The sequence below is a fragment of the Podarcis tiliguerta genome, assembly GCF_965153285.1.
Source record: "Podarcis tiliguerta genome assembly, chromosome: 5".
In the NCBI taxonomy this organism is placed as follows: domain Eukaryota; kingdom Metazoa; phylum Chordata; class Lepidosauria; order Squamata; family Lacertidae; genus Podarcis; species Podarcis tiliguerta.
This window is the reverse complement of record NC_139538.1, coordinates 69,549,493-69,576,788: the sequence shown is the minus strand read 5'-3', so window position 1 is coordinate 69,576,788 and position 27,296 is coordinate 69,549,493. Positions and strand designations below refer to the sequence as shown.

Genomic DNA, 27,296 nt, shown 5'->3' with positions numbered 1-27,296 from the left:
CACTTTAAGACCCTATAAGCCTGGGAGTATATTTTGCATTAATTGTGCATGTTGTTAGAATTCAGTTTTCAATATGCTGTAGAAGAAAGCTGGGGGAAATATCAGTTACTCCTTACATTCAAGAACATGGATAATTGAATAAGCTTTGGCAGCAGCATACTGACTTGCTGATTGTGAATGCTTATCATGACTCACATAAAGGTGCAATTAAAATACCAAATTTGTGAGTCTTGTGCAGCATTAAGAGAAGCTGGACAATAATGTGGGACAAAGGTTTAACTCATCATTAACTTCAAAGGTACATATAGAAGATAAAAGAGCAGCCATCCCTAGAAAAAAGTGTGTGCTTGGGGGGGGGGGTGAGGTCCAGATTCGGATGTAATGCAAAGCCATTTTACAGCTTCATTTCTGGCTGCCTAGCAGCAGCAGGAATGGGGGTGGAGTACCAGGATGCTTGCTCCTTCACAATAGGCATTATGTGTGAACAGGCTGTTGAATCAGTACACTTAACTTCCCAAAAAAATATTTAAAATTGAAGTGCCAGAGGGGAAAACATAGTGACCTCTACTTTTTTTTGAGCAGCATCATTGCTATCCTAAATTACATAACGATTCCTCAAAATGGTTTCTGTGATTTATAAACATTACCTTGTTTGAGTCTGGTCTCATCTGGTATCTAGTGTCTAACACAAACAAAAATTATGGCAGATAACCATTGACAAGACTACATTGGCTTGCAGCACAAGAGAGTCTCAGTTGACAGTTGAAACAAGTTCAGTGCTAAGGCTGGGAATTAAACGGCATGCTTTTTCAGACAAATTAGGGAAAACATGGCACCCTACAATTTTGGGCAAGGCTTTTGAACTTGAGCTGGAAGAAAATTTCTTCGTCGCTTTTTAGTGAATTGAGAATGTACTTTTTACAGGCTGCAAAACACAGCAATAATTGCCCAGCAATTTCTGCTTGATACAGTCGAACAAAGGCAAAACAAGGCAAGGGCTGATTTAGGTATAGTGTGTGGTATATTCCTCTTTTACACCATGTTGCCCCATATTCATTTTGTCTTACATTAAATAGATAGTATACATAGTAACACTATATCATTTCTTTAGAAAAGTAGGTTTGCAAGTAGAAATTGCTAGGACCATGCTGCAAAATACTTGACACCTTCAAACGATGGCTTCCCAGATGCAACCTCAAGGGTAGTTTGGCGTAGCTGCTAAGTTACAGGGACCGAACAGGAAGAAAAGAGGTGGAGCAAAGAGTCAGGAAGGGCATGGCAGCAACAAGAGCAGAAGCTGACAGCAGCAGGGGCAGAAGTGAGCAGTGCAGCAGAACTAGTGATGGGGAGTCGACCCTCTGGAGTTGTAAGGACAAAGAGGAAAGCTCTGGATAGGGTGAACCACTGATGAGAAGGGCCGCACCATGTACAGTATATTAGCTGCCATGCCTGTGGTCATCAACAAAGGCCATTTTGAAAGCCCCTGCTTTCTATGGCTATATTTGAAGGATAAGACAATAGCCTAAATCTGTCCTGCTCCATTACACTCACACTTACAGGGTATCTTGCCGAATGTTAAATAGCTTGGCTTATTATTTTAGTTAGCCTGTGGAGGAGCTGAGTTCTTGCAAAGCGTTGTGCTTTGATCTTGTGGCCAAGCTGTTCCAGCAGTTTATCTTCCTTGTCCTATTTGGCAATAACATTATTTAGGCAGATAACCCTGGGGGGGGGGGAATAAACACCTTTTGAAGCAAAACTGGTTGGAGAGAAAGCAAGCAACACAGGGCTGCTGTTGAGATTGTGTAGAGCAGGGGTCAGCAAACTTTTTCAGCAGGGGACCAGTCCACTGTCCCTCAGACCTTGTGAGGGGCCAGACTATATGGGGGGGGGGGGGAATGAACGAATTCCTATGCCCCACAAATAAACCAGAGATGCATTTTAAATAAAAGAACACATTCTACTCATGTAAAAATATGCTGATTCCCGGACTGTTTGTGGGCTGGATTTAGAAGGCGATTAGGTCGGATCTGGGCCCCCATGGTGTAGAGGCTTGATGGCTCCTTTTTCCTGCTAATCTGGTGGAGGAGGAAGGGAGGGCAGTGTTAGAAACTGGGATAGAAATGCTAGGAGCCAAATGGCTCTTGGGGCCAGGGTTGTGGGTGCCAAAACAGAATATCTAGTCTCCATTTGTGGGGGGTTGGCAACACTTTTTATTTATTATTTTGATGAGTATGAACTAGTACACAAATCACATAAGTGACACATGGCTAATACCACATTTTAAACAGAAATTGCTATTACGTGTTTAATTTGATGTATACAATAAAAATATCAATACCATACTTCTGTTTTCAAAACACACTACTCCAGGCTTCCTCAACCTCGGCCCTCCAGATGTTTTGAGACTACAATTCCCATCATCCCTGACCACTGGTCCTGCTAGCTAGGGATCATGGGAGTTGTAGGTCAAAAACATCTGGAGGGCTGAGGTTGAGGAAGCCTGCACTACTCTTTATTGTTAAACTCCTTAACATATTGTCTATCCGTAACGTATACTTCGAGGTTTCAAGGCACATATATTTCCATAATCCTTGAGTAACAGCCAAGTGCAAATAATGGCAGCCAGACCTTTTGAGGTGCTTGCAAATGGAGAATTTTTAGGCGCAAAATGTGCCTGGTGCCCCGCTAATTTTGAGCTCTGAGAGAGGGGAAGTCCCCCACACAAATTAGATCTGGAGAATGAGGCTGTATACACCATACATTTAAAGCACATTCACCCCTCCAAGAATTCTGGGAACTGTGGTTTAAGGGTGCTGGGAAATGTAGCTCTGTGAGCGGGTAAACTACAGTTTTAAGGATTATTTTTTGTTGTTGGAGAGGGGTTGTTTTAAATTTATGATGTGTATGCAGCCAGAGGCTCTGTGCTGCCAGCTTATGGACATAGTAGTCTTCCATGCTCTCCACTGTTGCTTGGCCTACATTGTTGCTTTAAAGGGAAGCATTGCCCAGAGAGCAGTGAAGCTGTGTCTGCTGGGTCCCATCTGCACTAGACATTTAAAGCGGTATCACACCATTTTAAACAGCCTTAGCTTCTCCTAAAGAATCTTGTAAACTGTAGTTTGTTAAGCATGCTGAGAGTTGTTAGTTCTCTCCCAGAGCTGAAGTCCCCTTGTAAGATAGATGGATTGTTAAACTACTCTGAGAATTGTAGCTTTCTGAGGAGAACAGGGGATCTCCTAACAACTTTCAGGATCCTTAACAAACTGCAGTTCGGAGGATTCTTTGGGGGGAAGCAAAAGTAGTATTAAACTTATTTAAATGTATAATACAGATGGGCCTCAGACAGCACCTTGAAGCATACGCTGAGCCCACTGGAGTTGAGTGAGCGAACTGGGCCCTCTGGCTGTATTGGGGCCAAAGTAGTAGGTTCAGGACCACATTATGTCCGTTCGGGCTGGCTAATAACATACTTTTGGATAGTTGGGTGAGGATCCCTGCCAAAACTATGTGAATGAAGAAAGGCTAAAAACCAGTAAAGGCAGGTGGGTTTTTAATCCAAAGATCAAAAGCAGGCACAGTATTGTAATTGAGTACATAAGCAAGTTCCCTCTTCACAGGAGCATTGTAGTTGCAATATTATGGGTACTTATGTATTTTTAATTATTGAGCAAAGCAGACATCTGCTAAGGTCACCAGAAAAGAATGGTGGGAGCTAAGACAGGAAGCGATTAAGGCAAGGAGCAAAAAAGGTTTTAGCAGAGGCCAGTTCAAGCAAAGGATGAATTCTAGCTCTTCTGTCAATCTTTTCCCCAGACTAAACATGCCTCCCTTTGATTTCTTCTGACCTCCTCATTGTATAGCAGCTTTGCTTCTTCACCCTTTTCTTTAAATCTTCTCTCTGCTTTTTTAATGAGCTACCCCCTATTCTTTAACTTCTTTTTCGCTGTCAGTTTCATTTTCTTGGGCACTTCTAGTGTGTGTGCGCGCACACACACAATTTGTATGTTGAACATAATGCTCTCAGTTTGTATGGCAACAAGTACTTTTCATCTTGAGAATTCTAGACAGTTGTATCGGTAAACTCTGTGTCTGGCCAGTACAATGAACAAACAGGCAGAGAAGTATATTGTATCATCTTAGCAGAGGTAGAATATTCTAAGCAAAATAGTCTTCAAAGATACGTTCCTGCTGCAACATGGAAAGTGAGAAATTGAGTATCTTTTCTGCAGTGCTGATATGATCAGCTCCTGGAATGTAGCATAGATAGAGAAATCTTGGCTGATACTCTACACTTAGACTGAATTATGTGTGTCTAAACCTCAAGACTTCCTACTGTTACCTAATTATCTTTCATCTGACAAGCCAACTAGTAGATGCAATGCCAGAAAATGGGTGAAAGTTTTTCAGATGCACTTTATGTTCTGTTAGATGCAATTTTGTTGAGTCTGTGCATAAATGCTAAAAGATAACTGACGCAATTGTTGCGTGTGTCAGTGTATACATACGTTTCACATCTGTTTGTTTCTTTTTAAGAAAAACATAGCTTGTGAAGTAGCTCTCTGGGGGTGGGGGGAAGTTTAGGTAACTCCCAATATGCACTAATTCCCACCCCAGATTCAGAACTAGCCTGGGTTTAAGACACCTGCTACTTCTCTTTTCCCAAGAGCAAGATAATCTTGCATCATGTACAAAAGATCATGTGTTCGTACTGCCTTGCAGTCATGTACTATTGCAATTACAGTTCTTACTCCAGAAGCCTGCATTGAAAGTATATGAAATTGACCTTTCCCCAGTATTTAACCACACTGGACTGTTGATGCAGTCACTTTGCATCTAGGGGTAACTAATCTCCTTTTATGCTACAAGTGACATCTTTGTTTCTAGGTGGGATGGAAGTCACCACTCATTTCTGAAGAATGGGAAATGGCAAACGCTTCCCTTTCGCTCTTGTAATAATAGAGCCCAGGTGGTATAGTGGTTAGAGCAGTGCTTCTCAAACTTGGGTCTCGAGCTGCTGTTGGACTACAACTCCCATCATCTCTGACCACTGTTCGTATGAGCTAAGGATTATGGGAGTAGTAGTCCAACATCAGCTGGAGACCCTAGTTTGAGAAACACTTGGTCATGAAGCTCACTGGGTGACCTTGAACTAGTTATTGCCTCTCAGCTGAATTTACCACACAGGGGTGTTGTGGGGATTAAGTGAGAAGATGGAGAACCATGTACACCACCTTAGGCCCCTTGCTGAAAAGGTGGGATACAAATGCAATGAATGAACGACTAAACTGGGGTTGGTAGCCAGTGTGTTTGCTGCTCAGAGTACTCTGCCTAGGCTTGGAAAGGTCAGTGTGAGTTTAGCATGCCCTGAAGCAACTAGGACAAGAAGAATATAAATACATGGATATTTCTGGTGAACTGAGTGAGCTAGATGATATGTGTTCATAAAGTAGCTGGGAGAGTTCTATAGTACTTCTATATTCTCTATTGTACTTTCAAGTGTTTTGAGCACTCCACATGCAGCATTTAGCTGATGCTCGTAGCCCAGTGACATCTGGAGAGCCACAGGCTCCAATGCCCATCATCCCTGACCACTGAAGATGCTGGTTGATGGGAGTTGGAGCCACAGGTTCACCACACTTGTTTTACAGTGGCCCTGTAAGTTACATCACTATTATTATTGTCCATGTTGTAGATGGATGAGCTGAGACTGCTGAGAGAGGCTTGTGGAAGGCCACTTAGCCTGTGTACACACCATACATTTAAAGCACATGACTTCCCCCAAAGAATCCTGGGAACTGTCATTTGTTAAAATAACAACCTTTCCCAGGATTCTGTGGGGGAAGCCATGTACTTTAAAGCTGTGGTGTGTACCCTAGTGAGTTTCCTGTGGAGGCAAAACTGGCTGATTTGTAGTCTCTTAGTCACTGTGCTATACAAGCCATACAAGCAAGGGGTTTTGCTTACATTGATGGTTTTTAAACTCTTTGCCTTCAAGGAACTTTGTCGACTACAAGTCATCTGTTCAGAAACCCCACTGTGTATCTGTCATGGGACTTTGCAAATTCAGAGGGGATTCCGAGAGGGCATGGTCAGGTGCGCAGCCTGCTCACAGTGAGCCAACTGGCCTGGCCTACAGAGCCTCATTATTTCTCACATGAAGTGCCCCCCCCCACTCCCCTGAGGCTGAGCATTGCATAGGAGGGCTGGTAATGGAGGGCAGCATGTCTGCCTTAACTGATCTTCACATTGAGGAACCTCCAATAAGCTTCTCTGGAACACAATCTAAAGCCCCTTGGCTCTCATGATTAGTCACTCCAGGGCAGCAGTACCATCCGATGACAGGTGGCATTTCCAGAACAGAGAAGATTGAATGGAGGTAAAAGTGGAGGCGGCATTTCACTTTAACTCCCGAAGCCATTTGAGCTGGTTAAACCACTTCCTCACCCCCTCTCTGTGTAGTTTTAATTTAATGTGAAATATTTGCTCATCAGTAACTCGATTACAAGCTCTAGGTTGGTGGGTTGTTGTGTTTTTTGCAGACAGCTTACTCTGTCCTTTAATCTGATTACTGTTGTGAATAAGGACTGACTTCTCACACATTTGTGTGTCTCTATCTATCTATATCTATGTGTGCATATATATATATGAACGCGTGTGCACACACACACACATCAGTAGAAAATGGAGACCCCTGCCAGTATGGTGCCATGACCTTGCCCCCCTCCCCAGTCTTTTGGGATTCAACAAACAAACAAACAAACCTTAGACAAGCTAAAGAAAGGATAAAGAAATTAGCACCTTTCTGAGCATACAAGAGGAAGCAATATTCTCTCTCAGTGGCAGTAGGTGGAGGATGACAGCCAGAGCCTCGTCTCTCTCCGCTTTCCTTATCATTAGCTATTAATTGCCGCCGAGGCGTGGCCAAGGGGGGTTGCCGAGGCATTAGCCGCCTCGGAGTCGGTGTCCTCGCATAACCTCCCTCTTAACCAAAAAAAACCAAAATAGCACTAATATGTAGCCCTCGCCTTATAAAGTCAAAATGCACAATACCTTCCTGGTGAGTGCGTGTGTGCGCAGCGTCCGCAGGCTCTCCCCCCCCCCCCAAGGAGTTCAATTGATCCCTCCTCCTCCTCCTCCCTTGCTCTGGATCTCTCCTCTCTGTCTTCTCTTTCGCGTTCAGCTTTAAACCAATCAGTCAGGCAAACCAGGAATTGGGGGGGGGGGCGTTTGGTGGCTTTGCTTTTCCAGTCATTTAAAAATATATATAAATAACACACCTCGCTTCCGCCTAGCCCCCACCCCAACCCTCCAGCTTTCCAACCCCTATTTCCACCCCACCCCACCCCACCCCTCGGCCGGATCCACGGTCGCAGGGAGTCCATGTCGCAGCTTGCGCCCGCCCCTTGTGTCCTCTTGCTCCGAGTAAAAACCCCACATAGGAGACCCTTTGTTTGGGAAGGGCTAGGCAAGGGAAGAAGCGCTTTGGAAGCTCCTGGCCTCGCTTTGCTATTGGCTGGTCCTTTTCTAGAGCCTGGTGGTTGATATTTTTTTTTGTGGTGGATTTTTTTTTTTTTTTGTCTGTGTGTGTGTGTGTGTGTCTGTGTAATAATATTCGAGAGGCATGCCCAGCACGTCCCCAGTGTTGGCAGGCAGGGCTTGCTGTGCTGCTTTTTGCTGCCGCCGCCGCTGCTGTTCCTTTTAAAAACACCATGATAATAATACTCAAAAAGCAGCGTGAAGTAGTGCTGTACTGTGGAAGGTTCTTCAGCAGAAGGAAGCAAGATGGCTACCTTGTGGGTTTTGCTGTGAAGAATGCAGAGCCTAATTAAACCCGACTCTGAAGGGGGGGAAGGTTACTACTATTTTCCCCCCTCCTTCCTCGCTAACCCGCTTTCCCCCCGTTTTCTTTTTGTTTTGATTCCGGTGACTTCAACGCCTAAAGTCTACTCATCAGTTCCTTCTTAAGTTCTGCAGCGAGAGAGAGAGCGAGCGAGAGAGAAGCCCGTATGGTTCTGCTTTAAAGTCTTCTAATGTTACAAGGCGGGTGGGGTGGGGGGAATGCTTAAAAATAAATATTTGCTTTATTCACAAAGGCTTACTTTGCAATTTGATATCTTTCTTTAGGTGCTAACTGAAAACAAAAGGCCTCAGAGGAGAAAGCAAAGAGTTCAAAAGGTAATAACGGATCATTTAATTTATTAATAATTACAGAAAAGCAAACCCCAACCTGTCTTACACACTTTTTTTTTTTGGCCATGAAATAGGCGGTAGAAGAGTGGAAATTCTAGAAGGTATTAGTTTCCTGATTTTTATATTTAGGGTGAATATTAAAAGCTCATAACATTTTTGTCTTTCCCTCAGTATGATGAAGTGTGTTTTGTAGAGATTTAACTCTTTGTGCACAGAGTTGCAGGATAGAATTTTAAATTACTTGTGATGCACTGAAAATGACTTGTGTCATCCTTGATTCTTAAAGGCTGCGGTCCTAAACATGCTTATTATGATGGAGTTGGTCCTACTGAATTCAATAAGAGTTATTTATGAGTAAATGTGTTTAGAAATTGTGCTGAAAGCAACCCTTTGGTTCTTAGAGGAGGGCTGTCTTCATACAGATATCAGGCTGTGTGTATGTTAACCGTGGAATGATAATATCTGAGTATTAAATGTTTGGTGTTCTTGCATTCCCCCCCTCCCAAATGAATTGCTTATCGTTTTGTAAAATTGACACTTTCAGGTAAATGTGGCCTGCAATTGGTAATTAAAAAATACTACAGGTATGCATTTTCTTCAATAAGTGTGTGTTGATCTGAAAATGGTTTTTAAATCGGGCGGCGTTCCATAAGTGTTTTGGTGTGGTGTGGAGCTGCTGAAGCAAAAATCGAGAGGGGAAAAAACCCTAGTGCATATTCGGTATTTCTTGTGCATATATAAATGGCAACCCTGTTCTCTTCAGTGAGTCAGGGAATTCCTGTACACGTGCAGAGGAAATCCCTGTTTACGATGGGGAATCCCCATCCCATAGTAGAGAATTAGGGCCCCTCCCACACAAGCAGAGTGCTGAATGTCATTGGAGCTTTCCAGAATTCTGGATCATGGCGGATGTGTTTAGTCTCAGGATTCGAAAGTGAAAATGTATTGCGCGTTTATGTTGCCATATTTGTACTGGGGTGTTTGCCTCCAACTCTGACATAGCGGCATGTTCTGTAGTGTGACGGAAGTCCTGGCAAACTTACTAACTTGCTGGTACACCATGCGTTAGCTCCTGTGACCAGGCTGGAAGGTCTGTGGATGTTGTTCTTTTGTGGTAAGAATACTTGGTATGAGTGTAGTAATCGTTAACATGTATTTTGCTGTGTGTGATAGCTTGCAGTTTATTTAGAAACTATTCATATGGTCCTTAAACAAAGCAGTTGTGTTATAAAGATAATTATTTTTTAAAAATAAAAACCTATAGACACCTAAAGTAGATTTTAGGAGAAAATTAAGTATCCTTAAAATCTCCACTTTGATAGACTAGGCTGCAATCCTGTGCACACTTATCCAGGAGCACCCAGTGAACCTAGTGGGGTTTGTTCCTGAGCAAATGTGCATGGGATTGTGCTATTTACTTGAATGTGCTATAGTTGGATTTGTGATTAGGATGCTAAAGTATACTTGAATTACGTGTGTGGACACACTTGAATTTGAAAAAAAGTATTCATAATTTTATTTGCACTGTGCTTAACATATTATCTTCCAAGTGTGAGCATTTTATGTCTTTTTTTATTTGGATCTGAAATACATGGTTGATTTCTCTGTCATTAGAAATAATGTCATGTTTACAATGCTGTGTGCTTGCAAATTAAATAATCACTTTGTTGGCATTTTTAATTGACAACCCAAAAATTTAGGCTGCAGTCTGGTTTGGACATCAGTTCCATCAAAATCAATGGGTTGTAAATTCAAGTAAATAAGTTTCTTTTTGGATACTGGTTCCAATATGTAAGAAGCAATTGTACTATTATTTTTTACAATGGAGCCAACCAATCAATCTATTGAGCATAGTCTACTGGGATGTTCTTTTGCCATTCATTTAGCTCCATTGTACTTTTGTGTGGCTCTCATTCATTTCTAGCATCATTTATTTATTTATGTTTTTATTTTCAGCTGCTGTGGGAAGGCAGCCTTAACAGCAAATAAATAAAGAAAAGCTTCCTAGTGGATTGTCTCAGTTTTACTACATTGAGGATAGTGGCACTTAGCTGACTTTGCTGAAAGGGTGCAATCTAGACTTCACAGGTGTCATTGTGAAGGCCCTCGGGGCACTTGCTGGATTAGAAATTGCACCCAGTTAGTTGCTGATGCTGCCTCTAACCTGGCAGGCACCCAGTGCAAAATTAAAGGACCCAAGACCTCTGGAGCACATTTATTGCTTTTTGTGGACACTTGCCAAGTTGAAAGCAGTATGTTGTGTGCATCACTTCCAACATAATGAGCATCCCATGTTAGATGACAGGGATTCAGGTAGGCACTTGTCTCCAACCTGGGTTGAGGTAGGGAGCTGCAAACTGGCAGGATTAAGTTTTGCTGCAGCCTATGTTCCACCAGTTGGCTTTCCCAGGCCTTCTGTTCCACTGTGCTGTTGATCATTAGTGCTTTCCAGAAGCTGATTGCTTATTGTATTGGTCTTTCCTTAAATGGGTCGGAAGGTTTAACAGTGGCATTAAGTTTAGATCAATGAATGTGGTGCCCTCCTGTTGTTTTGGAGAGCAACTTCCATCTATCCCAGCCAGCATGGTCAGTGCTCAGGGCAATTGCAGTTCAGCAGCATTGAGAGGGTACCACATCAGCTTCCCCTAATCTAGATAGTTTGATTTGCATCTGTTAATTTTAGAGCAAGCTTAAATCAGACCAAGTAGCACTGGGTTCTTTATATTTCATGTCGTTAGATTCTTCTTGTATGAGGGCATGTTACAGTATGTTGCGATTACTCCTAATATTCTGTTTCCCTCCTCCACGTACCTTGGCTTCTCAGCTCTATGTGACATCTTTCTTGCCCTAAAAGATAATTTAATTTTTGTTTCCTTACTGTTTTGAGATAAGAACATTCCCTGCTCTAATCTGGTGTCGTAGCATGCCTCCTGTATTTCTCTCTCATTTGGAAACAGTGTTCGAAACTCCCATTGTTCTAGGTGCATTTTGCGACCGGGAATTTCATTAGCGCAAGCAGCTTCTGAGCTCTGGGCACAGTGCTGCACCTAAGATTTCAAATTAAAAACGCAGACTGGAAGGGAAGGAGGACCTTTTTCTGCCTCCCCACTTCCAGCTACTCTCTAAAGGCTGGAGAAGAGACCCTCTTAAGAATATTAGGGGGCTGGGCAGAGAAAGGACTAGACCATGTGAATAATGAACATAATATTTTAGTTGCAGTTCATTCATTTTCAACTTTGTATTCTAGTTTTTATAAAAAAAACATGCCTAGACACTCATTGCAGCACCCATAACCTAGGTTCAAGGTTCTATTTAGCTCCTAGCTTTCATATCAGTTTCTAACACTGTTTTGAAATCCATAAGCCCTTGCATGTATTTAATAATACGTTTTAAATGTCTGTGTTACCCACCAGGCATTAGTATTTTGTTATATAGTGTATTCTTTTAGACTGTGCCTTTTTTGCCAGACATACTTAACAATCCAATCCTTTGCACACTTTCTTGGGATTTACTGTCATAATACCCAGCTGTCCTTTTCATCCACTTCTGCAGTCATGGTCTGGATATGGTGAGGAGTTGGGATGCATATAATCCTTTATAGTTGTTCAAAGAGGACCAGAGATAGTAGTCATTAAGCATTTTGAACTTTATAGGCTGCCATTTCCGGCATGGTCATGAGGGAGTAAATCACTTTAAACTCTGAGGGACATACATCTGAGGAAACATGTATAGGATTATGCTGCCTGAGTATTTATACATTTATCTGGACTGATAAACATAGACAAAGACAGATTGACTTCGTGTTCAATCTGGAGAAAGCTGGGCATATTGAACTCTCATATAAATCTTATCAATTTTAGCCTATAATTCTCAAATTCTTTAATACCACTGGGATTTAGGTGGGGAGGAAGATAGGCCTAACTTCCTCCGGATTGATTCTGTGTAATACATTAGTGGGGATTTAAAAAATGTTCTTCAATGGGATATATGTAGTTGGGTGTTTCTGTTGTGCACGCATATTGTTGGGAAAGTGTAGGCAACCTAAGGCCCGTGAGCTGGATGCAGCCCAATCGCCTTCTCAATCCAGTCCATGGACAGTCTGGGAATCAGCGTGTTTTTACATGAATAGAATGTGTCCTTTTATTTAAAATGCATCTCTGGGTTATTTGTGGGTCGTAGGAATTCGTTCATCCCCCCCCCCCCAAAAAAAATATAGTCCTGCCCACCACATGGTCTGTTGGACTGGCTCATGGTGGAAAAAGGTTGCTGACCCCTGTGGTAGGGCATCTTAACTTTTTTAAAAAAGGATTTTAAAACTACATATTGTATTATCTATCTCACAAACATGCTGTTCTATTTCTGTTGTTTTAGAGGTGGTCATAGTATGTCACTAGTCATGTTAATGATCTGTGCTGATTATTATGTGTACCCTGTTTCAGGAAGGGGTTTTTAGGTATTTTAAAAAAACTTTTAAAAATCCAAATGAATATGTAATGATTTCAGACACAAATGCTTTTTCCTAAATACTCAAAGATAATCGCTTAGCTTACTTTTGGCAGGTTTCAGACTTTGAGGTATACAGTACAGATAGCTGTGGAATTTTCCCTTCCAAATTTCAAGGGTTATTACCAATATGCACTTTAATGGACTTCGCAATTTTCAATAGTTTATTGGCCACCCTATACAATGCTTCAAATGTAAATTAATAAACCACTAATATATCTCACAAACGTGTAGAAAACGTCTGCTCCTAACAAACCAATTTGTGGCATTAAGTTGCCATATGTAAAATAGCAAAAGTGATTTTTAAGAAAGTTTACTGTTGGCGACTTAAGGATTTAATGCTTACGGCACCATCCAAAGTCCCCCATAGCATTTAGCAGCTGGTCCGTAGCTGAGCTAATGGTGCTCATTGGGCCGTGACACTTGTGTCTGTGAAGGTCCTCTGTTACATTGGAGAATATAGAAGCAAGAAGGTGGAGCAGACAGAGAGGGAACTCAAGAGGCTGGAGGAATGAAGGGGAATTTTGTATTGGAAAGAAAATACCATCCATCGTACTGACTAGCCCTTGGCAAGAATTAAATCAGTGTGTTGGCAGTGGATAATAGATGTGTGAGGATTGGAGATTCCTCTTAATATGAAAGGAATATTAACAAGATCACACCTGTCGAGTAGTGGCAGGTATGGAAGAGATGAGAATAAGCTGTCAGGTCAGAAAGACAATGTAACTAGGAACAGAATCATCATGAAGCTAGGTGAAGGTATCATTCTACAATTGCTTATGGGATATAGGTGTCCATGGAGGCAGCACTTCATTTATTAATATACACTGTATAAGAATGCTACCCAGGAGTTGGATTTAGCTTATGCCCTCTAGATAATCTCAAACGATGATTAAACTTCTCCAAGAGGGCTAAGTGAATTGGAGATTCTAAGGAGCAAAGCAGAGGTTTTGGTGTCACACAGTGAATTGGAGGGACGTGAGGTCAAGGGTAGAGATGGTATCTGATTTACGCTGCAGTAAATTAGTGGTTCAAATGAGTTTACAATGTGAATCGCTAAAAGCTGTCTCTCTCTGCCCCCCCTTCCATCCTTGAAAGAGTTTTCTATGTTATGTTGCCAGAAGCATACAGAAAAGTTAAACATACATGTTTTGAAAAATATCAAATAGTTCCCTTAAGCCCTACAACTGACATTTCCTTCCTACCTTCAAGAACAGTTGAGAAAGTTATCCATCAAATAACCAGTTCACAAAGCGCTACTAGTGCATTGCTTCTTAATATAATTGTGTAACTTAAGATAGGCAGATGGTTATAGAAAGAAAAAGGCATATCTAATAAAGGTTATTGGTAAATTAATAATAATTATTATATTTATATGCTGCCCATCTTGCTGGGTTACTAATTCAATATCTGTATACAGCTTCAATGAAATCCACCAAAAGTAACATTTACTTCAATACAGTGATATGAGATGTGTGGCTTATTGCAAAAGCAGCTAATGGCAGAGGCAGTGTATCATCCACCAGTTTTTAAGAGGCACAACAGATGCATAGAAATATGCAATAAAGTACACTTTGATGTTTGCTTTCCACATGCTAAGCCATGCTTAGCATTTGGTGTGAAGTCAAGAACCTGCAGTTGGGCAATACTTTTATTAGGGCCAATTGAAGCATCCTAAAATAATGACCAAGCCTTTTCTCAGACCAATATGGCTTCCTTTTCTTAGAATAAGACTAACTTGTGTTGTGCATCTGATTCATTGATCTAAGTACTTAGCAGGCAGGATTTAAAAACTCAGTTTCTGCCTGGGACAAATTTGTTAAGCCCTTGTAGAATGGTGTATTACAGTTCCCTCCTTCAACAAATTGAATGAAATTGTTTGGGATATAACCTGGTATCACTGGTCTTGGGATTCACTCATATTTTGATATCTGAGCTGATGAAGTCATTGCATTGTTTTAACTTCCCTTAACTTGTGTAATTTCCATATTGGAGTGTTTTCTTTAACAATGGCTCCATGTGTGAGAAAATGGGTAGTAATGCTGCTGGGTGGATACCTCAGCCTTAAATGTGTGAGTTGGCCCTACATGGCGTACAATGTTTCTGTAACTTAAATGAACTGGATGGTCAAATGCAGGCATAGGCAAACTCGGCCCTCCAGATATTTTGGGACTACAACTCCCATCATCCCTAGCTAACAGGACCAGTGGTCAGGGATGATGGGCGTTGTATCCCAAAACATCTGGAGGGCTGAGTTTGCCTATGCCTGGTGAAATGTAACAAGTCAAATATGGTGGCATACTGGGATAGGATGAGAGTTATATTTATTAGAACAGAGGGCACTCAAAGAAATCAGAAAATGATCAGATAAACAAGATAGTAGCTGATGAAGTGGCACAGTCCCGTGTCATTTCAGTAAGTTCTAAAAGTGCCATATCTACTTTTGGAAAAGAGGTTGTTGAGGCCAACTGCACAGAGGGAGTTAAAAAGCAGGAACACTAAGCGAGATCTAGAATCCATAATAGCAGGCACAGTTCTAATGGAGTACTACGACGGCATACGTTTGCTTTAAAATTCAGTTGATTCTCATAAGCACATAAGACAAGCCTGCTGGATCAGGCCAGTGGCCCATCTACTCCAGCATCCTGTTCTGACAGTGCCCAACCATATGTCTGGGAAGCCTTGAAAGCAGGACCTGAGTGCAACAGCAGTCTGCCCACCTGCAGATCCCAGCAGCTGGTATTCAGAGGCATATTACCTTTGACAGTGGAGGTAGAAAGGTAGGCATCATAACTAGTAGCTGTTTCTAGTCTTGTCCTCCATGAATTTGTCTCATCTTTTAAAGCCTCACAGATATTCCATTGGATGTGCTCACAGTTGTTTGTTCATAATTCATTATTTCGTGCGTCAGATGAAGCAGAGCCAGTATTGTTAGGTTCTATAAACACAAGCGGGTCTATTCTAAGCAAAAGCAGGAAATGTCTAAAATAAATACTGGGTTCTATTCCTGCTTTATATGTTTCTTGTATGAGTGGCGTTTTAAAGTGCAAGTTAGCAAAATGTTTTGTTTCCCATGTGGAATGACTGTATATTTATATAATGCCATCCATCCTTGCACTGGGCGCAAGAGGATAGGTCCCTGCCCCAAGGAGCTTACAACCTAAAATCTTACATGGAAGAAACAACTGAGAAATGAATGGGGGAGAGAAGGGGAGGCAGGTAGGGAAGCAGTGTGCTTTGGTTTCAGCTTTGTGTACTTCGGCTTGTTTAGAGGCTTAGTTGCAGTAGGGTATGGGAAAGTGGGGTGTTGAGCTAGAGGCTTCACAGAAAACTTAGGTTTTAAGGAGGCATTTGAATAGAATAAGAGGTGGCATCACTGCGGTCATCTTAGTGGTAATTCCAAGCAGAGGGGCAGAAAGAGCAGTCTTTTGAGGCGGCAACAGACCTGTAAAGGGTGCTAAAACTGTAGGCGCAAGGGCTGCATGCAGAGATAGAGCACACACATTCTTGTTGCTTTTCCTGGCATTTTCTCGATATTTGAGTCTGTTTTCCTGAGCAAACAAGAAGTTGTGTATTACTTGTCCCTGCTTTGTGCTGCACAGGTGCTTGTGGACTTATGGCATTGAACATGATATCTTGATTTTTTAGACAACTATGATGTTTGGAAGAACCGGGCTCAAAATGTCCTTCATGCTTTTGATTTGATTTTTATATTTATGTCTGAAGGTGGCATATATGGCTCTGCGTCTCAGAGCAGAGCCTCCATGAAGTTCAGCTTCTCCAACCTGCTGTAACCTGTTCTGGATTTTTTTTGGAGTGGAACTCTCATCATCCCCAGCCTACACCAGCTGCTGTAGGGGCACTCAGTTGCCCTGCTTGGTTATTTTCCCTGTGGCATCTTGTTGTAGGGAAAAATATATAAAGCTGAGCTGCTGATTGGTCTTTCCCCATCCAACAGTTGCAACAAACTTTGGACACATCTGCTGACTAAAACCTTCCAGTGTCTCTCCTCTTTCAGCACTGCAATATTGCCAAACTTTTCCAATTAATGTTGCAGTCTTTCCAGATGCCATCATAAGAAGGAAGAAATAACTGATTTTATTTTTGGGGTTTTTTTTTTAAAGCTTTTCTATATTTATTGATATTGTAGTTGCCCTCTTCTCACACACATTTGAAAAAAAAATTCCTCCTTGAAACAAAAAATGACATTGGGTGTTTGGGATGCTGATCTGCAAAAATAGCTATGCAATTATTGTGAGGATAGTATTATCCAAATTATTGTTCTGCCTGGTAGTTTTGATTCTATCACTGCTGGACATTTGTTGCCCATTTAAACACAGAGATAGCAATGAGCTGGATACAAGCACAGACTGCCGTTTAAGGCTAGAAGAGGCAGGAAGAGCCCAAGCTGTGAGTAGAGGTGACCCAGTCCTACCTTACAAAGCAACAGTGTGCTCACATTTATTTTATGTATTTTTATACTTTTACCCTACCTTTCCTCCAAGGAGCCTGAGGTGGCATGCACACTTTTAGCCTCACAACAACCCTGTGAGGTTGGGTTAGGCAAAGAGAGAGTGACTGGCCCAAGGTCACCCAGTGAGCTTCAGGACTCAGTGGGGATTCTGAACTCTGCTCTCCCAGGTTCTAGTCTGACACTCTAACCACTACACCACACCGGTGGAGGCATCTTGGAATAATCCTGTAATATTAAAGAGCTGATAGACCTTTTTGTTAGGAAGCTGCGGGGGGAGGCAAGCTTTGCCTTTCTTCTCTTGGGCTACCAGTCAGCTTGGTAAGCTATGTTTGCTTCCTTTTTCCCCTTGGTTAAGGGAACCAGGCCTCCCTACTGACTCTCTCTGTTTTAGGACTTTGGCAAGCCTTTCAGAGCTCTCTTCCCCAAACACCTTACAGGTGTCTACTGTAGGTAGTATTAGCAGCCTTGTGGAACTATGTTCCCTCTGGTTCCTAGGGCTGCTGGTTCTGCTATGTGTGTTGCCACCGTAACGTGATACTGTACTGTGGAAGCTGTATGTGTAGCCTTTTCCGGCAAGTGCCCCACATTGGGCAGGTGCAGTTTATTATTTGGTTATCTGCTCAGGGCAATGGCTACTTGTCACAGGCAAGTAGGCAAATTGCAAGTATAATTGACTGTGGTTGAGATTCCTGCATTGTGGGGGTTGGACTAGATGACTCTCGGGGTCCCCTCCAACTCTACAGTTCTGTGATTCTGTAATGCGGGAGAAGTGTGTAACCTCTGTTCAAACCACTATTTTCTCAACACTCCTTGCCCCTCCACCTGCCTCCTGCCCTTTTGGGCGATAACATTCTTATGTAAAAGAGGACCTGCTGTTAAAAGTTAACTGATCCTTGCCTTTGCCATAAAGGTGCCAGTTCTTGCAGCAGCTTGCTGCCTTGTTGAGGTGAATGGTGCTCTGACTTCACAGTCTTGATTTTTGACAGTGAAGAGCACTTTCCTTATTGCTTCTCTTTTTAAGCAACTTTGCATCCATAGTAGGTACATTAGCAGGTGCTCAAAATAGGCTGGGTCAGGGTAGATGGCAGAGGCAGGTGTCATGAGTCCTGTGGCATCAGCTGGGACAGGGTGGCAATGGCAGGATCTGTCAGAGGATGAGAACTCTGCGGTTGAGGTAGAGGTGCTTTTGTAAGGGACAGGCGGGAGTTGGGGAGTTGTTAGCTGGACGAGTTCCTACTCCATCTCCTGAGTACAGAGTGCCCAAGATAGCGAAAGAGGCAGCTGGTAATTTGGCAGAGGCAGCTGAGTTGGAGACATAGGGAGAGTTTGAGGGTTGGGCTGAGGTCCTGTTGCCATGGATGCACCAGCAGACCCAGCAGCTGCCGCCACCACCACCAGGAGCAGTCGCTTGTGACTGTGTGGTCCTTCTCTTTAAAAGCAGAGCAGGAGAGGTGTGTCAAGTGTTGGGACAACATCTTTGCTTATGCCTAGACAGGTATCCCAGAACTCTGTTTATAAACCGTTAATAGCAGTGTTAGAAACTGAGATAGGAGCCAAATGGCTCTTAGGACCTGGGTTGTGGGCACCAGTGGCGTAGCGTGGGTTGTCAGCACCCGGGGCAAGGAAAGTAATTTGCGCCCCCTAACTCGTGGATTTGCGCCCCCTAACCCTAACCCCCAGATGTTGCGCCCGATGCGGCCGGCACCCCCTGCACCCCCCACGCTACGCCACTGACTGCTGCCCAGATGACAGCCCCCCTCTCGGCCTCACTGATGAAGGTGTTCCAGGTGCCATCCAACCATGTTGGGGACTCCACTCGGTATTTGTGTAGTGTTTACTCCTGAGCCTTTTCTTCTCTCATAGAATCACAGAGCTGGAAGGGACCCAAGGGTCATCTAGCCCAACCCCCTCAATGCAGGAATCTCAGCTAAAGCATTCATGACAGGTGGCCAACCGACCTGTTTAAAAACCTCCAAGGAAGGAAACTCCACCACTGGGAGATCTCTCCCAAGGCAGCAGATGTTTAGGATAAGAGTTTTCTTTCTCCTAGGTGGGCTGCCTTTCCAGGTGGACAAGCTCTTCTGCCCAACCAGAGGCTACTCAGGAGCAAACCACATGGAAGTTAGGGTCAATGTGGGGGGTCGGTGCCCCCTGGGACTGGTATGGCAGGAGGGAGACAAGCGGTAGGGGGGCGCCAGAGCCAAAGAGACTCCGCAGAACCAACTCAAACTAGTTTTGCCCTTCTCCGCTGAGTTCTCCGAGGGGGAAGGAAGACGCGGGCCGGCAGGCTGTAGCCGGCCGCCGACGCCTGTCGAACCGGAGCCCCGATCGGTCCCGAGCATCGCGCCTCCTCCTGGACGGGCCCGCTCTCCTCCCGGCTTTGCTGCTCCACCTCCTCCTCCACCTCCTCCTCCCTGCTGCTGCTGCGCGGCTCTTTTCCCTCCCGCTTCCTCGAGGGGGGCCGGCCAAACGGAGACGACGATCCCTCACCCCAACCAAGCCTCGATTGCTTGTCCCTTCCCTCTGGACTTGCGCCCCCCCAAATGTTGCGCCCGGTGCGGCTCGCACCCCTGGCACCCCCCACGCTACGCCACTGGTGGGCACCAAAACAGAATGTCTAGTCACCATTTGGGAGAGGTGGCAACACTTTTTATTTATTATTTTGATGAGCATGAAGTAATACACAATTCACATAATAATGTTCAGGGAAGTTTTTAATATGTAACACTGTACTGTTTTTAACACTTGATTGGGAGCCGCCCAGAGTGGCTGGGAAAACTCAGCCAGATGGGCGGGGTATAAATAATAAATTATTATTATTATTATTATTATTATTATTATTATTATTATTATTATTATTTTACACATTGTTAACATCACATTTTAAACATAAATTGTTAATACATGTTTAATTTGGTGTTTACATTAAATTTTTTGATACCATACTTCAGTTTTCAAAACACACTACTCTTTATTGTTAAACTCCTTAACATATTGCCTATCCTTAACATATACTTTGAGGCTTCAAAGCCCATACATTTCCATAAGCCTTGAGTGTCAGCCAGGTGCGAAAAATGGCACCCCGACTTTTTGAGGTGTTCGCAAATGGAGAATCTTTAGGTACAAAATGTGCCTGGTGCCCTGCTAATTTCAAAGTCTGGTTAGTAGATCTGATGATGAGGCCATGGTTTTATCAGTAAAGTTTTTGGGATTTCCCTATCTAAGAGTATTTCATCCAAGGGTGGGAAGCAGGACATCCACATTGCTCTAAACTCTCACTGTGTTCTCTGTGTTAGATGTTAAAACACCTGGGTGGTAGTTTTCGAGGTAGAGCTGAAGGCAGAGGAAGGAACGCCTTCATTTGACTTTGTTCTTTTAATAGCTTACCATAATAACATGCTGTTTATAAACTTGAATTTCTGCACTAAAGATCCTATGTGGCTGCACAGTTTTGATAAGCTGCCACTGGATCTACAAAATACTTTGTATATTTGTTTTTGTGGCAAGACCTGAATGATTAGCCCTAATTTAATTAAAAATTCTTTTGCAAAGGATCGTCATTCTGTTATTTGCTATTCTTAACATTTTGCTGATTACTGCGAAACAGCATCCTTTGTGGATCTGAGGTTATCCTAGGCGTTGCTGATGTGGTACCCTCTAGATATTGCTGGATTACAACTCCCATCAGCTCCACCCAACATGGCCAGTAGTCGGAGATTATCTTCTCATGTATCTGTAAATGGCTAAGGAATAGGAAGCAGAGAGGGAAGGATGCAATAGGTGGCCCATGCTTTTTAAGTTGTGTTTGCGTCTGATACCAAACTGGCAGAAGTTTTCATAATGCATTCCTGGTATAAGGCAAACTAAATATGCTTTGGTACATAAAGGGTATCTTTGGGTAAATGAACCCTTGCTGGAGGTGTATGTGACCAGATCTACCACTAGTTTCCTCTACAAAGCTTCTAGTTCCCTCTGGGTAAAAGTTCTGACTACTATTAATGGTTTTCTGATGTGCCTGAAGCTGCTGGGCAGCCCACTCAACAGCCTTTTTCCATAAAGGAAAAAGCTGGAAGCAGAGCAGTCAATGAGCAGCATTGTGTCTTCATGTTTGTTTAGCAGGGTACAAATAGGTATAGCTTTGAGACCATCTGGCATTCTGCTTTCCCTGAGCAGTGCATTGGTAATACCAGCTAATAAGGAACACAGCATTGCCCTGTTGGCTTTCATCTGTTAGGATGGGCATGGATCCAAATTGTGTTTTGTAGCTCATGGGCCCACTCCAATGTATGCCCTCTGCATCTGTAAATGAGACTAATTGAAACTGATCCAAATAAAACAAGCAAGACTGAGTTTGACATCTCAAATGCAGTTTAGTTTGGAGTCCCAGGCTGAACCAAATGCAAGTGACTTGTTCTTGCCAAATAGATGGGGAAACCCATCCCAACTGTCATAGATGGCTTAATCTCTCTAAGGTGAAATCCTGGATTCACAGGCCCTCTCATAATTCTGAGCTGGTTAGCAGGATGGCATTGCACTGGTAAGAGGCAAGGAAGATTTCAGTATAGCCTTCAAAATGCCATTTTGAAAATAAAATCAAATAACAGATTTGGCTGAAATATCCCCTTTTGTTTCTGGGTTTCAAGGCGAGGAGATATGCCGTAATAAAAAAATGGAAAATGATTCCTGCATAATGATTTACACATAATGATAAGCCAAGGTTCTTGGTTTATCTTTAACAAACGATACTTTGCACAAGCAGAGTGCCTGTGTACTGTGTACAGAGTTGTGTACTTTTTGCTCCTTTCTTTGAATGAGCAGGTAAACAAACCAGGAAGGGCATAACATCACATTATATCTGAATCTGGAATTGTGGTTTGTTTTTCCCTAGCAATACACAGTTTATAAACCAATGACAAACCTTGCTTTAAGGCTAGCTAGTGATTTTGGCTTGTTAGAGTGAGATAAACAATTATCATAGGTTCAGATAATGGTATCCCTTTTGTGGTTTTTACCATCTCTTGTGAAGGGATCATCAAAGTGGGAATTATCAGGTTGTGTGCACTGTGTGGTTTGTTAAGCCAAGGCTGTTGACTATTGGTACCCACAAACATTGCCAATGCATTGTAGTCCAATTTGTTGTGTGATAGCTTGGTCAGGCCATTGGAAAGTTAACCATAAGGATCAATGTATTTATCCTCTTGAGAGTTCTAGAATCCAGTTGGCTTCATACCTCTTGAGGGGCAGGTCAGCCTTGCCTATGACTCTGACCAAGATTTTTGGGAGAGGGTCTCAGTTTTCAGCAGGTAATTAATTGTATGATAGCTCTAGAATTTACAGATCCCTCGCTTATCTTCCGTACCTGCAATTCTAGACAAGAAACTTTCTGAATATGCACCTTGCAGCATCTGGATAACTGTATGTCCTGATACCTGATACCGAGACCTGGCTGTATGACTGGTAGGGTTTGGCCAGAATCCAATACAGTGGTACCTCGGGTTACATACGCTTCAGGTTACATACGCTTCAGCTTACAGACTCCGCTAACCCAGAAATATTACCTCGGGTTAAGAACTTTGCTTCAGGATGAGAACAGAAATCGTGCTCTGGCGGTGCGGCGGCAGCAGGAGGCCCCATTAGCTAAAGTAGTCTTCAGGTTGAAAACAGTTTCATGTTAAGAACGGACCTCCAGAACGAATTAAGTACTTAACCCGAGGTACCACAGTAATGGATAACTGACCATTCATTTGCTGCTTCCCCTGTGCATTAACAAAAGCTATAAATCATTGGTATAATATTGCTTGGTAACTTTCATTTCATTTGTTTGTTTATTAAATTATATACCACCTTTTATCTGAGGATTGTGGGGCGGTTTACAATATAAATATACTTAACAATCCGCTGAAGCTCTCTCCCAGCAGGAGACTAGTTGCCTCTTTATCATTTGGACTCTTCAGTTTGATCAAGATTGTTTTAGTTGTTGTTTAAGAAAAGTATTACTTTGTTGAGTTTTCATAATGGGTGGCACCAAGAACAGTAAGCAGACGTCCCCTCTCTCTATTTGCAGATAACAAAATAATTGCAATTACCCTCCTACTCTCTGGTTGTTCACTTCTTGGGGTGGGAGGGGGTTCACTTAAAGTTTATTTAGAGAGAAAGAGGGATCTGATAAAACAATACTGTTTCTGTTTGAGCCTATCCCGTATAAATAAGGTCTAGAGTAGCATAGAGCAACATGGTGCCCTCCAGATGTTGTTGAACTAACTCTCATCAGCCCCAGCTAGTGTTGCCAAGAGTCAGGAATGTTGAGAGTCCAACAACATCTGGAGAGAACACCATGTTGGATACCCCTGGTCTGCAGTGGGAAGAATGGAGGGACAAAGATTCAAATATGATAGTTTGAGGAAGCATAGAGTGAACAGCGTGTTTTGAGTTTAAGAAAAAGGACATTTTAGCTTTAATCTTGAAACAAATGTAATGTGTTGGCCAGAAGTCACAAGCACTCTCCGGCTCCCACCCTAACAGAGCCATAACTGGGACAGATAAGATAGGGCAGGAATAGCCCAGGAACACTCAGGACTGAGGTTGTTGCTGGTATTTATTAGACTTGCCAGTTGGTTGTTACCCAGACGTCTCCAAGTGACTTACAACACATTTAAAACATACAGTACACCATAAAAACAACAAAGCAACTCCCACGATAGCTGCAGGAGACTTTGACATTCAAGTTGAACTTAAATGACTATTTCAAACAGTACTAATACCTTCCATGGTGTGTACCATGTGTGAGGCAGGTAGTGGAAGCAATGCTTTGTGGATGGTTGAACTCAGTTGCCTTCTTTTCAATTAAGATTTGTGGGGTGACAGGGCAGACTGAGGTCTGAAGACAGGGATATAGCTCAGGGTTAGTGGGTAGGGGGTGGGTACCAATGGGAAACTACCATTCAAAACAAGGATTTATTAGACCTTAAAGGCTGGGCTCTTTCTCAGGTGACACTGTAGCATAGCTTGTTCCTGCACCCTTTGAGCTGTGCCACGCTGGAGCTATTTCACATGTCATTCTTGTTTGCTATCAGAGCAGAGAGGAGCAGTGGTTCCTCCATGGGACCCAGAGGAGCTTCACATATTACCTGAGCAGTATACATCACACTAAAGGGGGGCAGAGGCCAAGAGGGGCCTGCGCTTTCTGAGACAAGTAGCTTGCATTTCCCCCTCTGCCAATTTCTGGCACCTTGAGCATATTTGAAAGAAAGGCACTTTTTGCATGCAAAATGTACCAGAGTCATAAACTACACATTTTAAAAAGAAGGCTGCAATCCTTTTTCTCACGGCGCTGCCACTGCTGATTTGTGCAGAATGGAACTGTATTGCAGCGACTCGTAGCTATAGTGAGAATGTCGCTTCAGATGAAGTCTAGACTGCAGCATGAGCATGTGGCCAATTTGAATGAAGTTTGGGTCAAAGAGGAGAACTTTCTTCAATCTACCCTTTCGTGCTTTGATACCCCTGGTTCAAATGCACTTGTAACCATTGCTTGAATAGCTTGCTTTGGCCTTAATGCACCTCTTGTGAGCCAGCCCGCTCCATTTTTGGATGCAGAGAATTAGGCGATAAGCTCAGCTTGTTGCAAAACATAACATGTTTTTTTCTTGGCTTGATTTCCCTTCCATCTTTTTTAGGGTACTCTGATGTGCTGGGACTTTCTGCATGTGAACCTGCAGATTAGCATCTGTTTCAGTTTGATATAGAAGTTGAGGTGCAGGGGAAGTGGGTGATTGACAAGGAGCAGACTTGAATAGTTTTATACGCAACACTGTTTTGCAAACTGGCTGCATTTGACTTTACAGCTGTTTTAATACATAGCAAGACTTTCCGCCTGCCTGCCTCTGTACTGGAGGCAGCTTTTCTTTGTTCATTCTCCCTCCCTGTACTTGTATCTGGCCTGCAAGGAGTTAACTCCAGCTCAGTGAGTGCTGGGCTCCTGGCTGCTGTTACGCTACAGTGGAGGACCAGCCCAGACACTGGCTGCTGGTGTTGCTGGGGGGAACAGAATCAGTGACGGCAGTAGTCGCAGCATCAGCCGGCTGTTTGTGCACATCATCAGCCAGCGGCTGAGGGGAAATAAAACTGAAAGCCCTTGGATGCAACAGTGTTGCTTGAAAGAAGCACCAGCACCCATGGATCAGGTTGGCATCCTGGCAGCAGGCAAGCTGAACTGGGTTCATACCCTTTTGACCTTCTCCCACTTTGAGTCGGATGGAGTGATGAAGTAGCAGGGAGCAATGCAGAGTTGGGCTTGGAGCCTAAAACAGTGAGTTGGGGTTGGGAAGAGGTTGGCTGTGGGGGCATAAAGGGTATTCCTGGAGCTCCTTGCTTTTCAGGCACAATCTTCAGGGAAGCTGATTCTTTGTTTCTACAGCAACAGCGCAGGCTGGAGCAAGTGTTGAAACTGCTGTTTTACTTCGGCTTTCGGGCTCAGTTTCATCCTGTTCCTGGGTCAAAGCTAGAGATGACATACAAAAATGAATAAAAATTGGGGGTGGGGGATCTGTAGTACAGAGCTTCTGCCTTTTCAGGAAACACTTTTAAGGAATGCGAACCTTCGGGAATATCACCACTGAAAGCTTTATGGCACTTGGAAACATAGCGTTTTTGGTCCTAGACAACTGTCCCCAGCAGTAAGTCTGTCTTCTATGTTCCTGCTGCATAAATATACTTCAAGTGTTTATGTGTTGCAACTTAGGTAGCTGCCCTATACCTGATTGGACCATTGGTTCATCTAACTCAGCATTTTTCTGTACACTAACAGGCAGTGGCTTTCCAGGGTTTCAGGCAGGTATTTCTCCCAGCCTTATCTGGTGATGCTGGAGGTTTAATGTGGAATCTTATGCATGCACATCTCTGCCACTGAGCTTTGGCCTTTGCCCTTTGTGTGCCACATTTCCATACTATCATTCTTATCACCCTGATAATATCCCATTCATAGAAAGCACCCCCAGCTAAGCACTGTGTCACCTGCACAGCAGCAAACCAGTGTCCCCCAAATTTTAACTACTTTACTTCTATTTTTCTTTCTGTACACTTAAAGAGCCTGGGACAAAAAGGAATTGATTGATTTTTGCCACTAGTGTGCTTATTTGTCCTAGCTAACGTTAACATATTGGGATAAAAGAACGTTCCATGGGGTTATTCAAACAAAAACTGATTTGGGGAAAATAGACCTACCCAGATATTTCACCCTTAGTTAGGGGCATTTTACTACTCCAAGATAAATTGGAATGTAGGCTGTGGTATGAAAACCATTTATGTTAATTTTTTTAATAGGTGAAGGTAAATCTCTGTGTGACTCAGTATACTGGTGTTTTACCTCTTTATGTTTTATATAGCAGAAGTCAACCCCCTTTCCTTCCCTTTGCAAATAATGCAGTTCCATACATGTGACAATATGCAGTGTGGTCCCAAAGTTGATTTTGTCTTGTTGCAAGTCTGAAATCCAGACTTCTCTTTCCATCACCAGAAAAAAGCACCAAAGCTTCAGAATGTACAGTATTAGCTGACCTGTCCAATTAAAAGGAGTCTGGTTGATGATCTTTGTTTCCAGTAAAAATTCTACCCCATTATATGTGGCCGATGAAGAATTTACAATAGTGTAATAAAACTTTAAAATGGCAAAAGGCAGATTATTGTTCATTATAGAAAAATGTGGATGAGTTTGTACTCCAATATTCATAATAAGATGTTTGGTAAAGGCAATATTCTGATGTTTGAATAGCTCTCAAATGTAGAATTGATAAGGTGGAATATTCCTCAACATACCTTGTAGTCCACCTCTTCCCTTTTCCTGATAATATGTATACACTGTTTCCTCAGTCACAGACCACTGAACCAACTCCAAGACACACATTCAGTTAGGCAAAAGTTAGGCTTCAGGGTGCAAGTGTTACCTACAGTTACTGTATACTCTCTCTATATTGGGAAAAACCAAAACTTTATATAACCTGCTCCTAAACTTTTTTTCTCACACACATAATTTTTATTTCAGTGGAAATCACTGAATTGGTACCTCCACCCTTGAAAAATCTCCTTTATTTGGAAGCAAGCACTTTCCTTTGGGCTGCATTCTCACACTACC

At 42.8% G+C, this 27,296-nt stretch overlaps 1 protein-coding gene across 1 annotated transcript in view; it reads left to right on the top strand.

Moving 5' to 3' along the window:
* The window catches only part of TET1 (tet methylcytosine dioxygenase 1), an 85,212-nt gene that overhangs the window by 20,352 nt on the left and 37,564 nt on the right, over nt 1–27,296 (top strand). Inside the window, exon 5 of the mRNA XM_083439805.1 lies at nt 8,125–8,175. Within this exon, the coding sequence (XP_083295931.1) occupies nt 8,125–8,175 (51 nt within the window). The remainder of the gene's footprint in view (nt 1–8,124; nt 8,176–27,296) is intronic.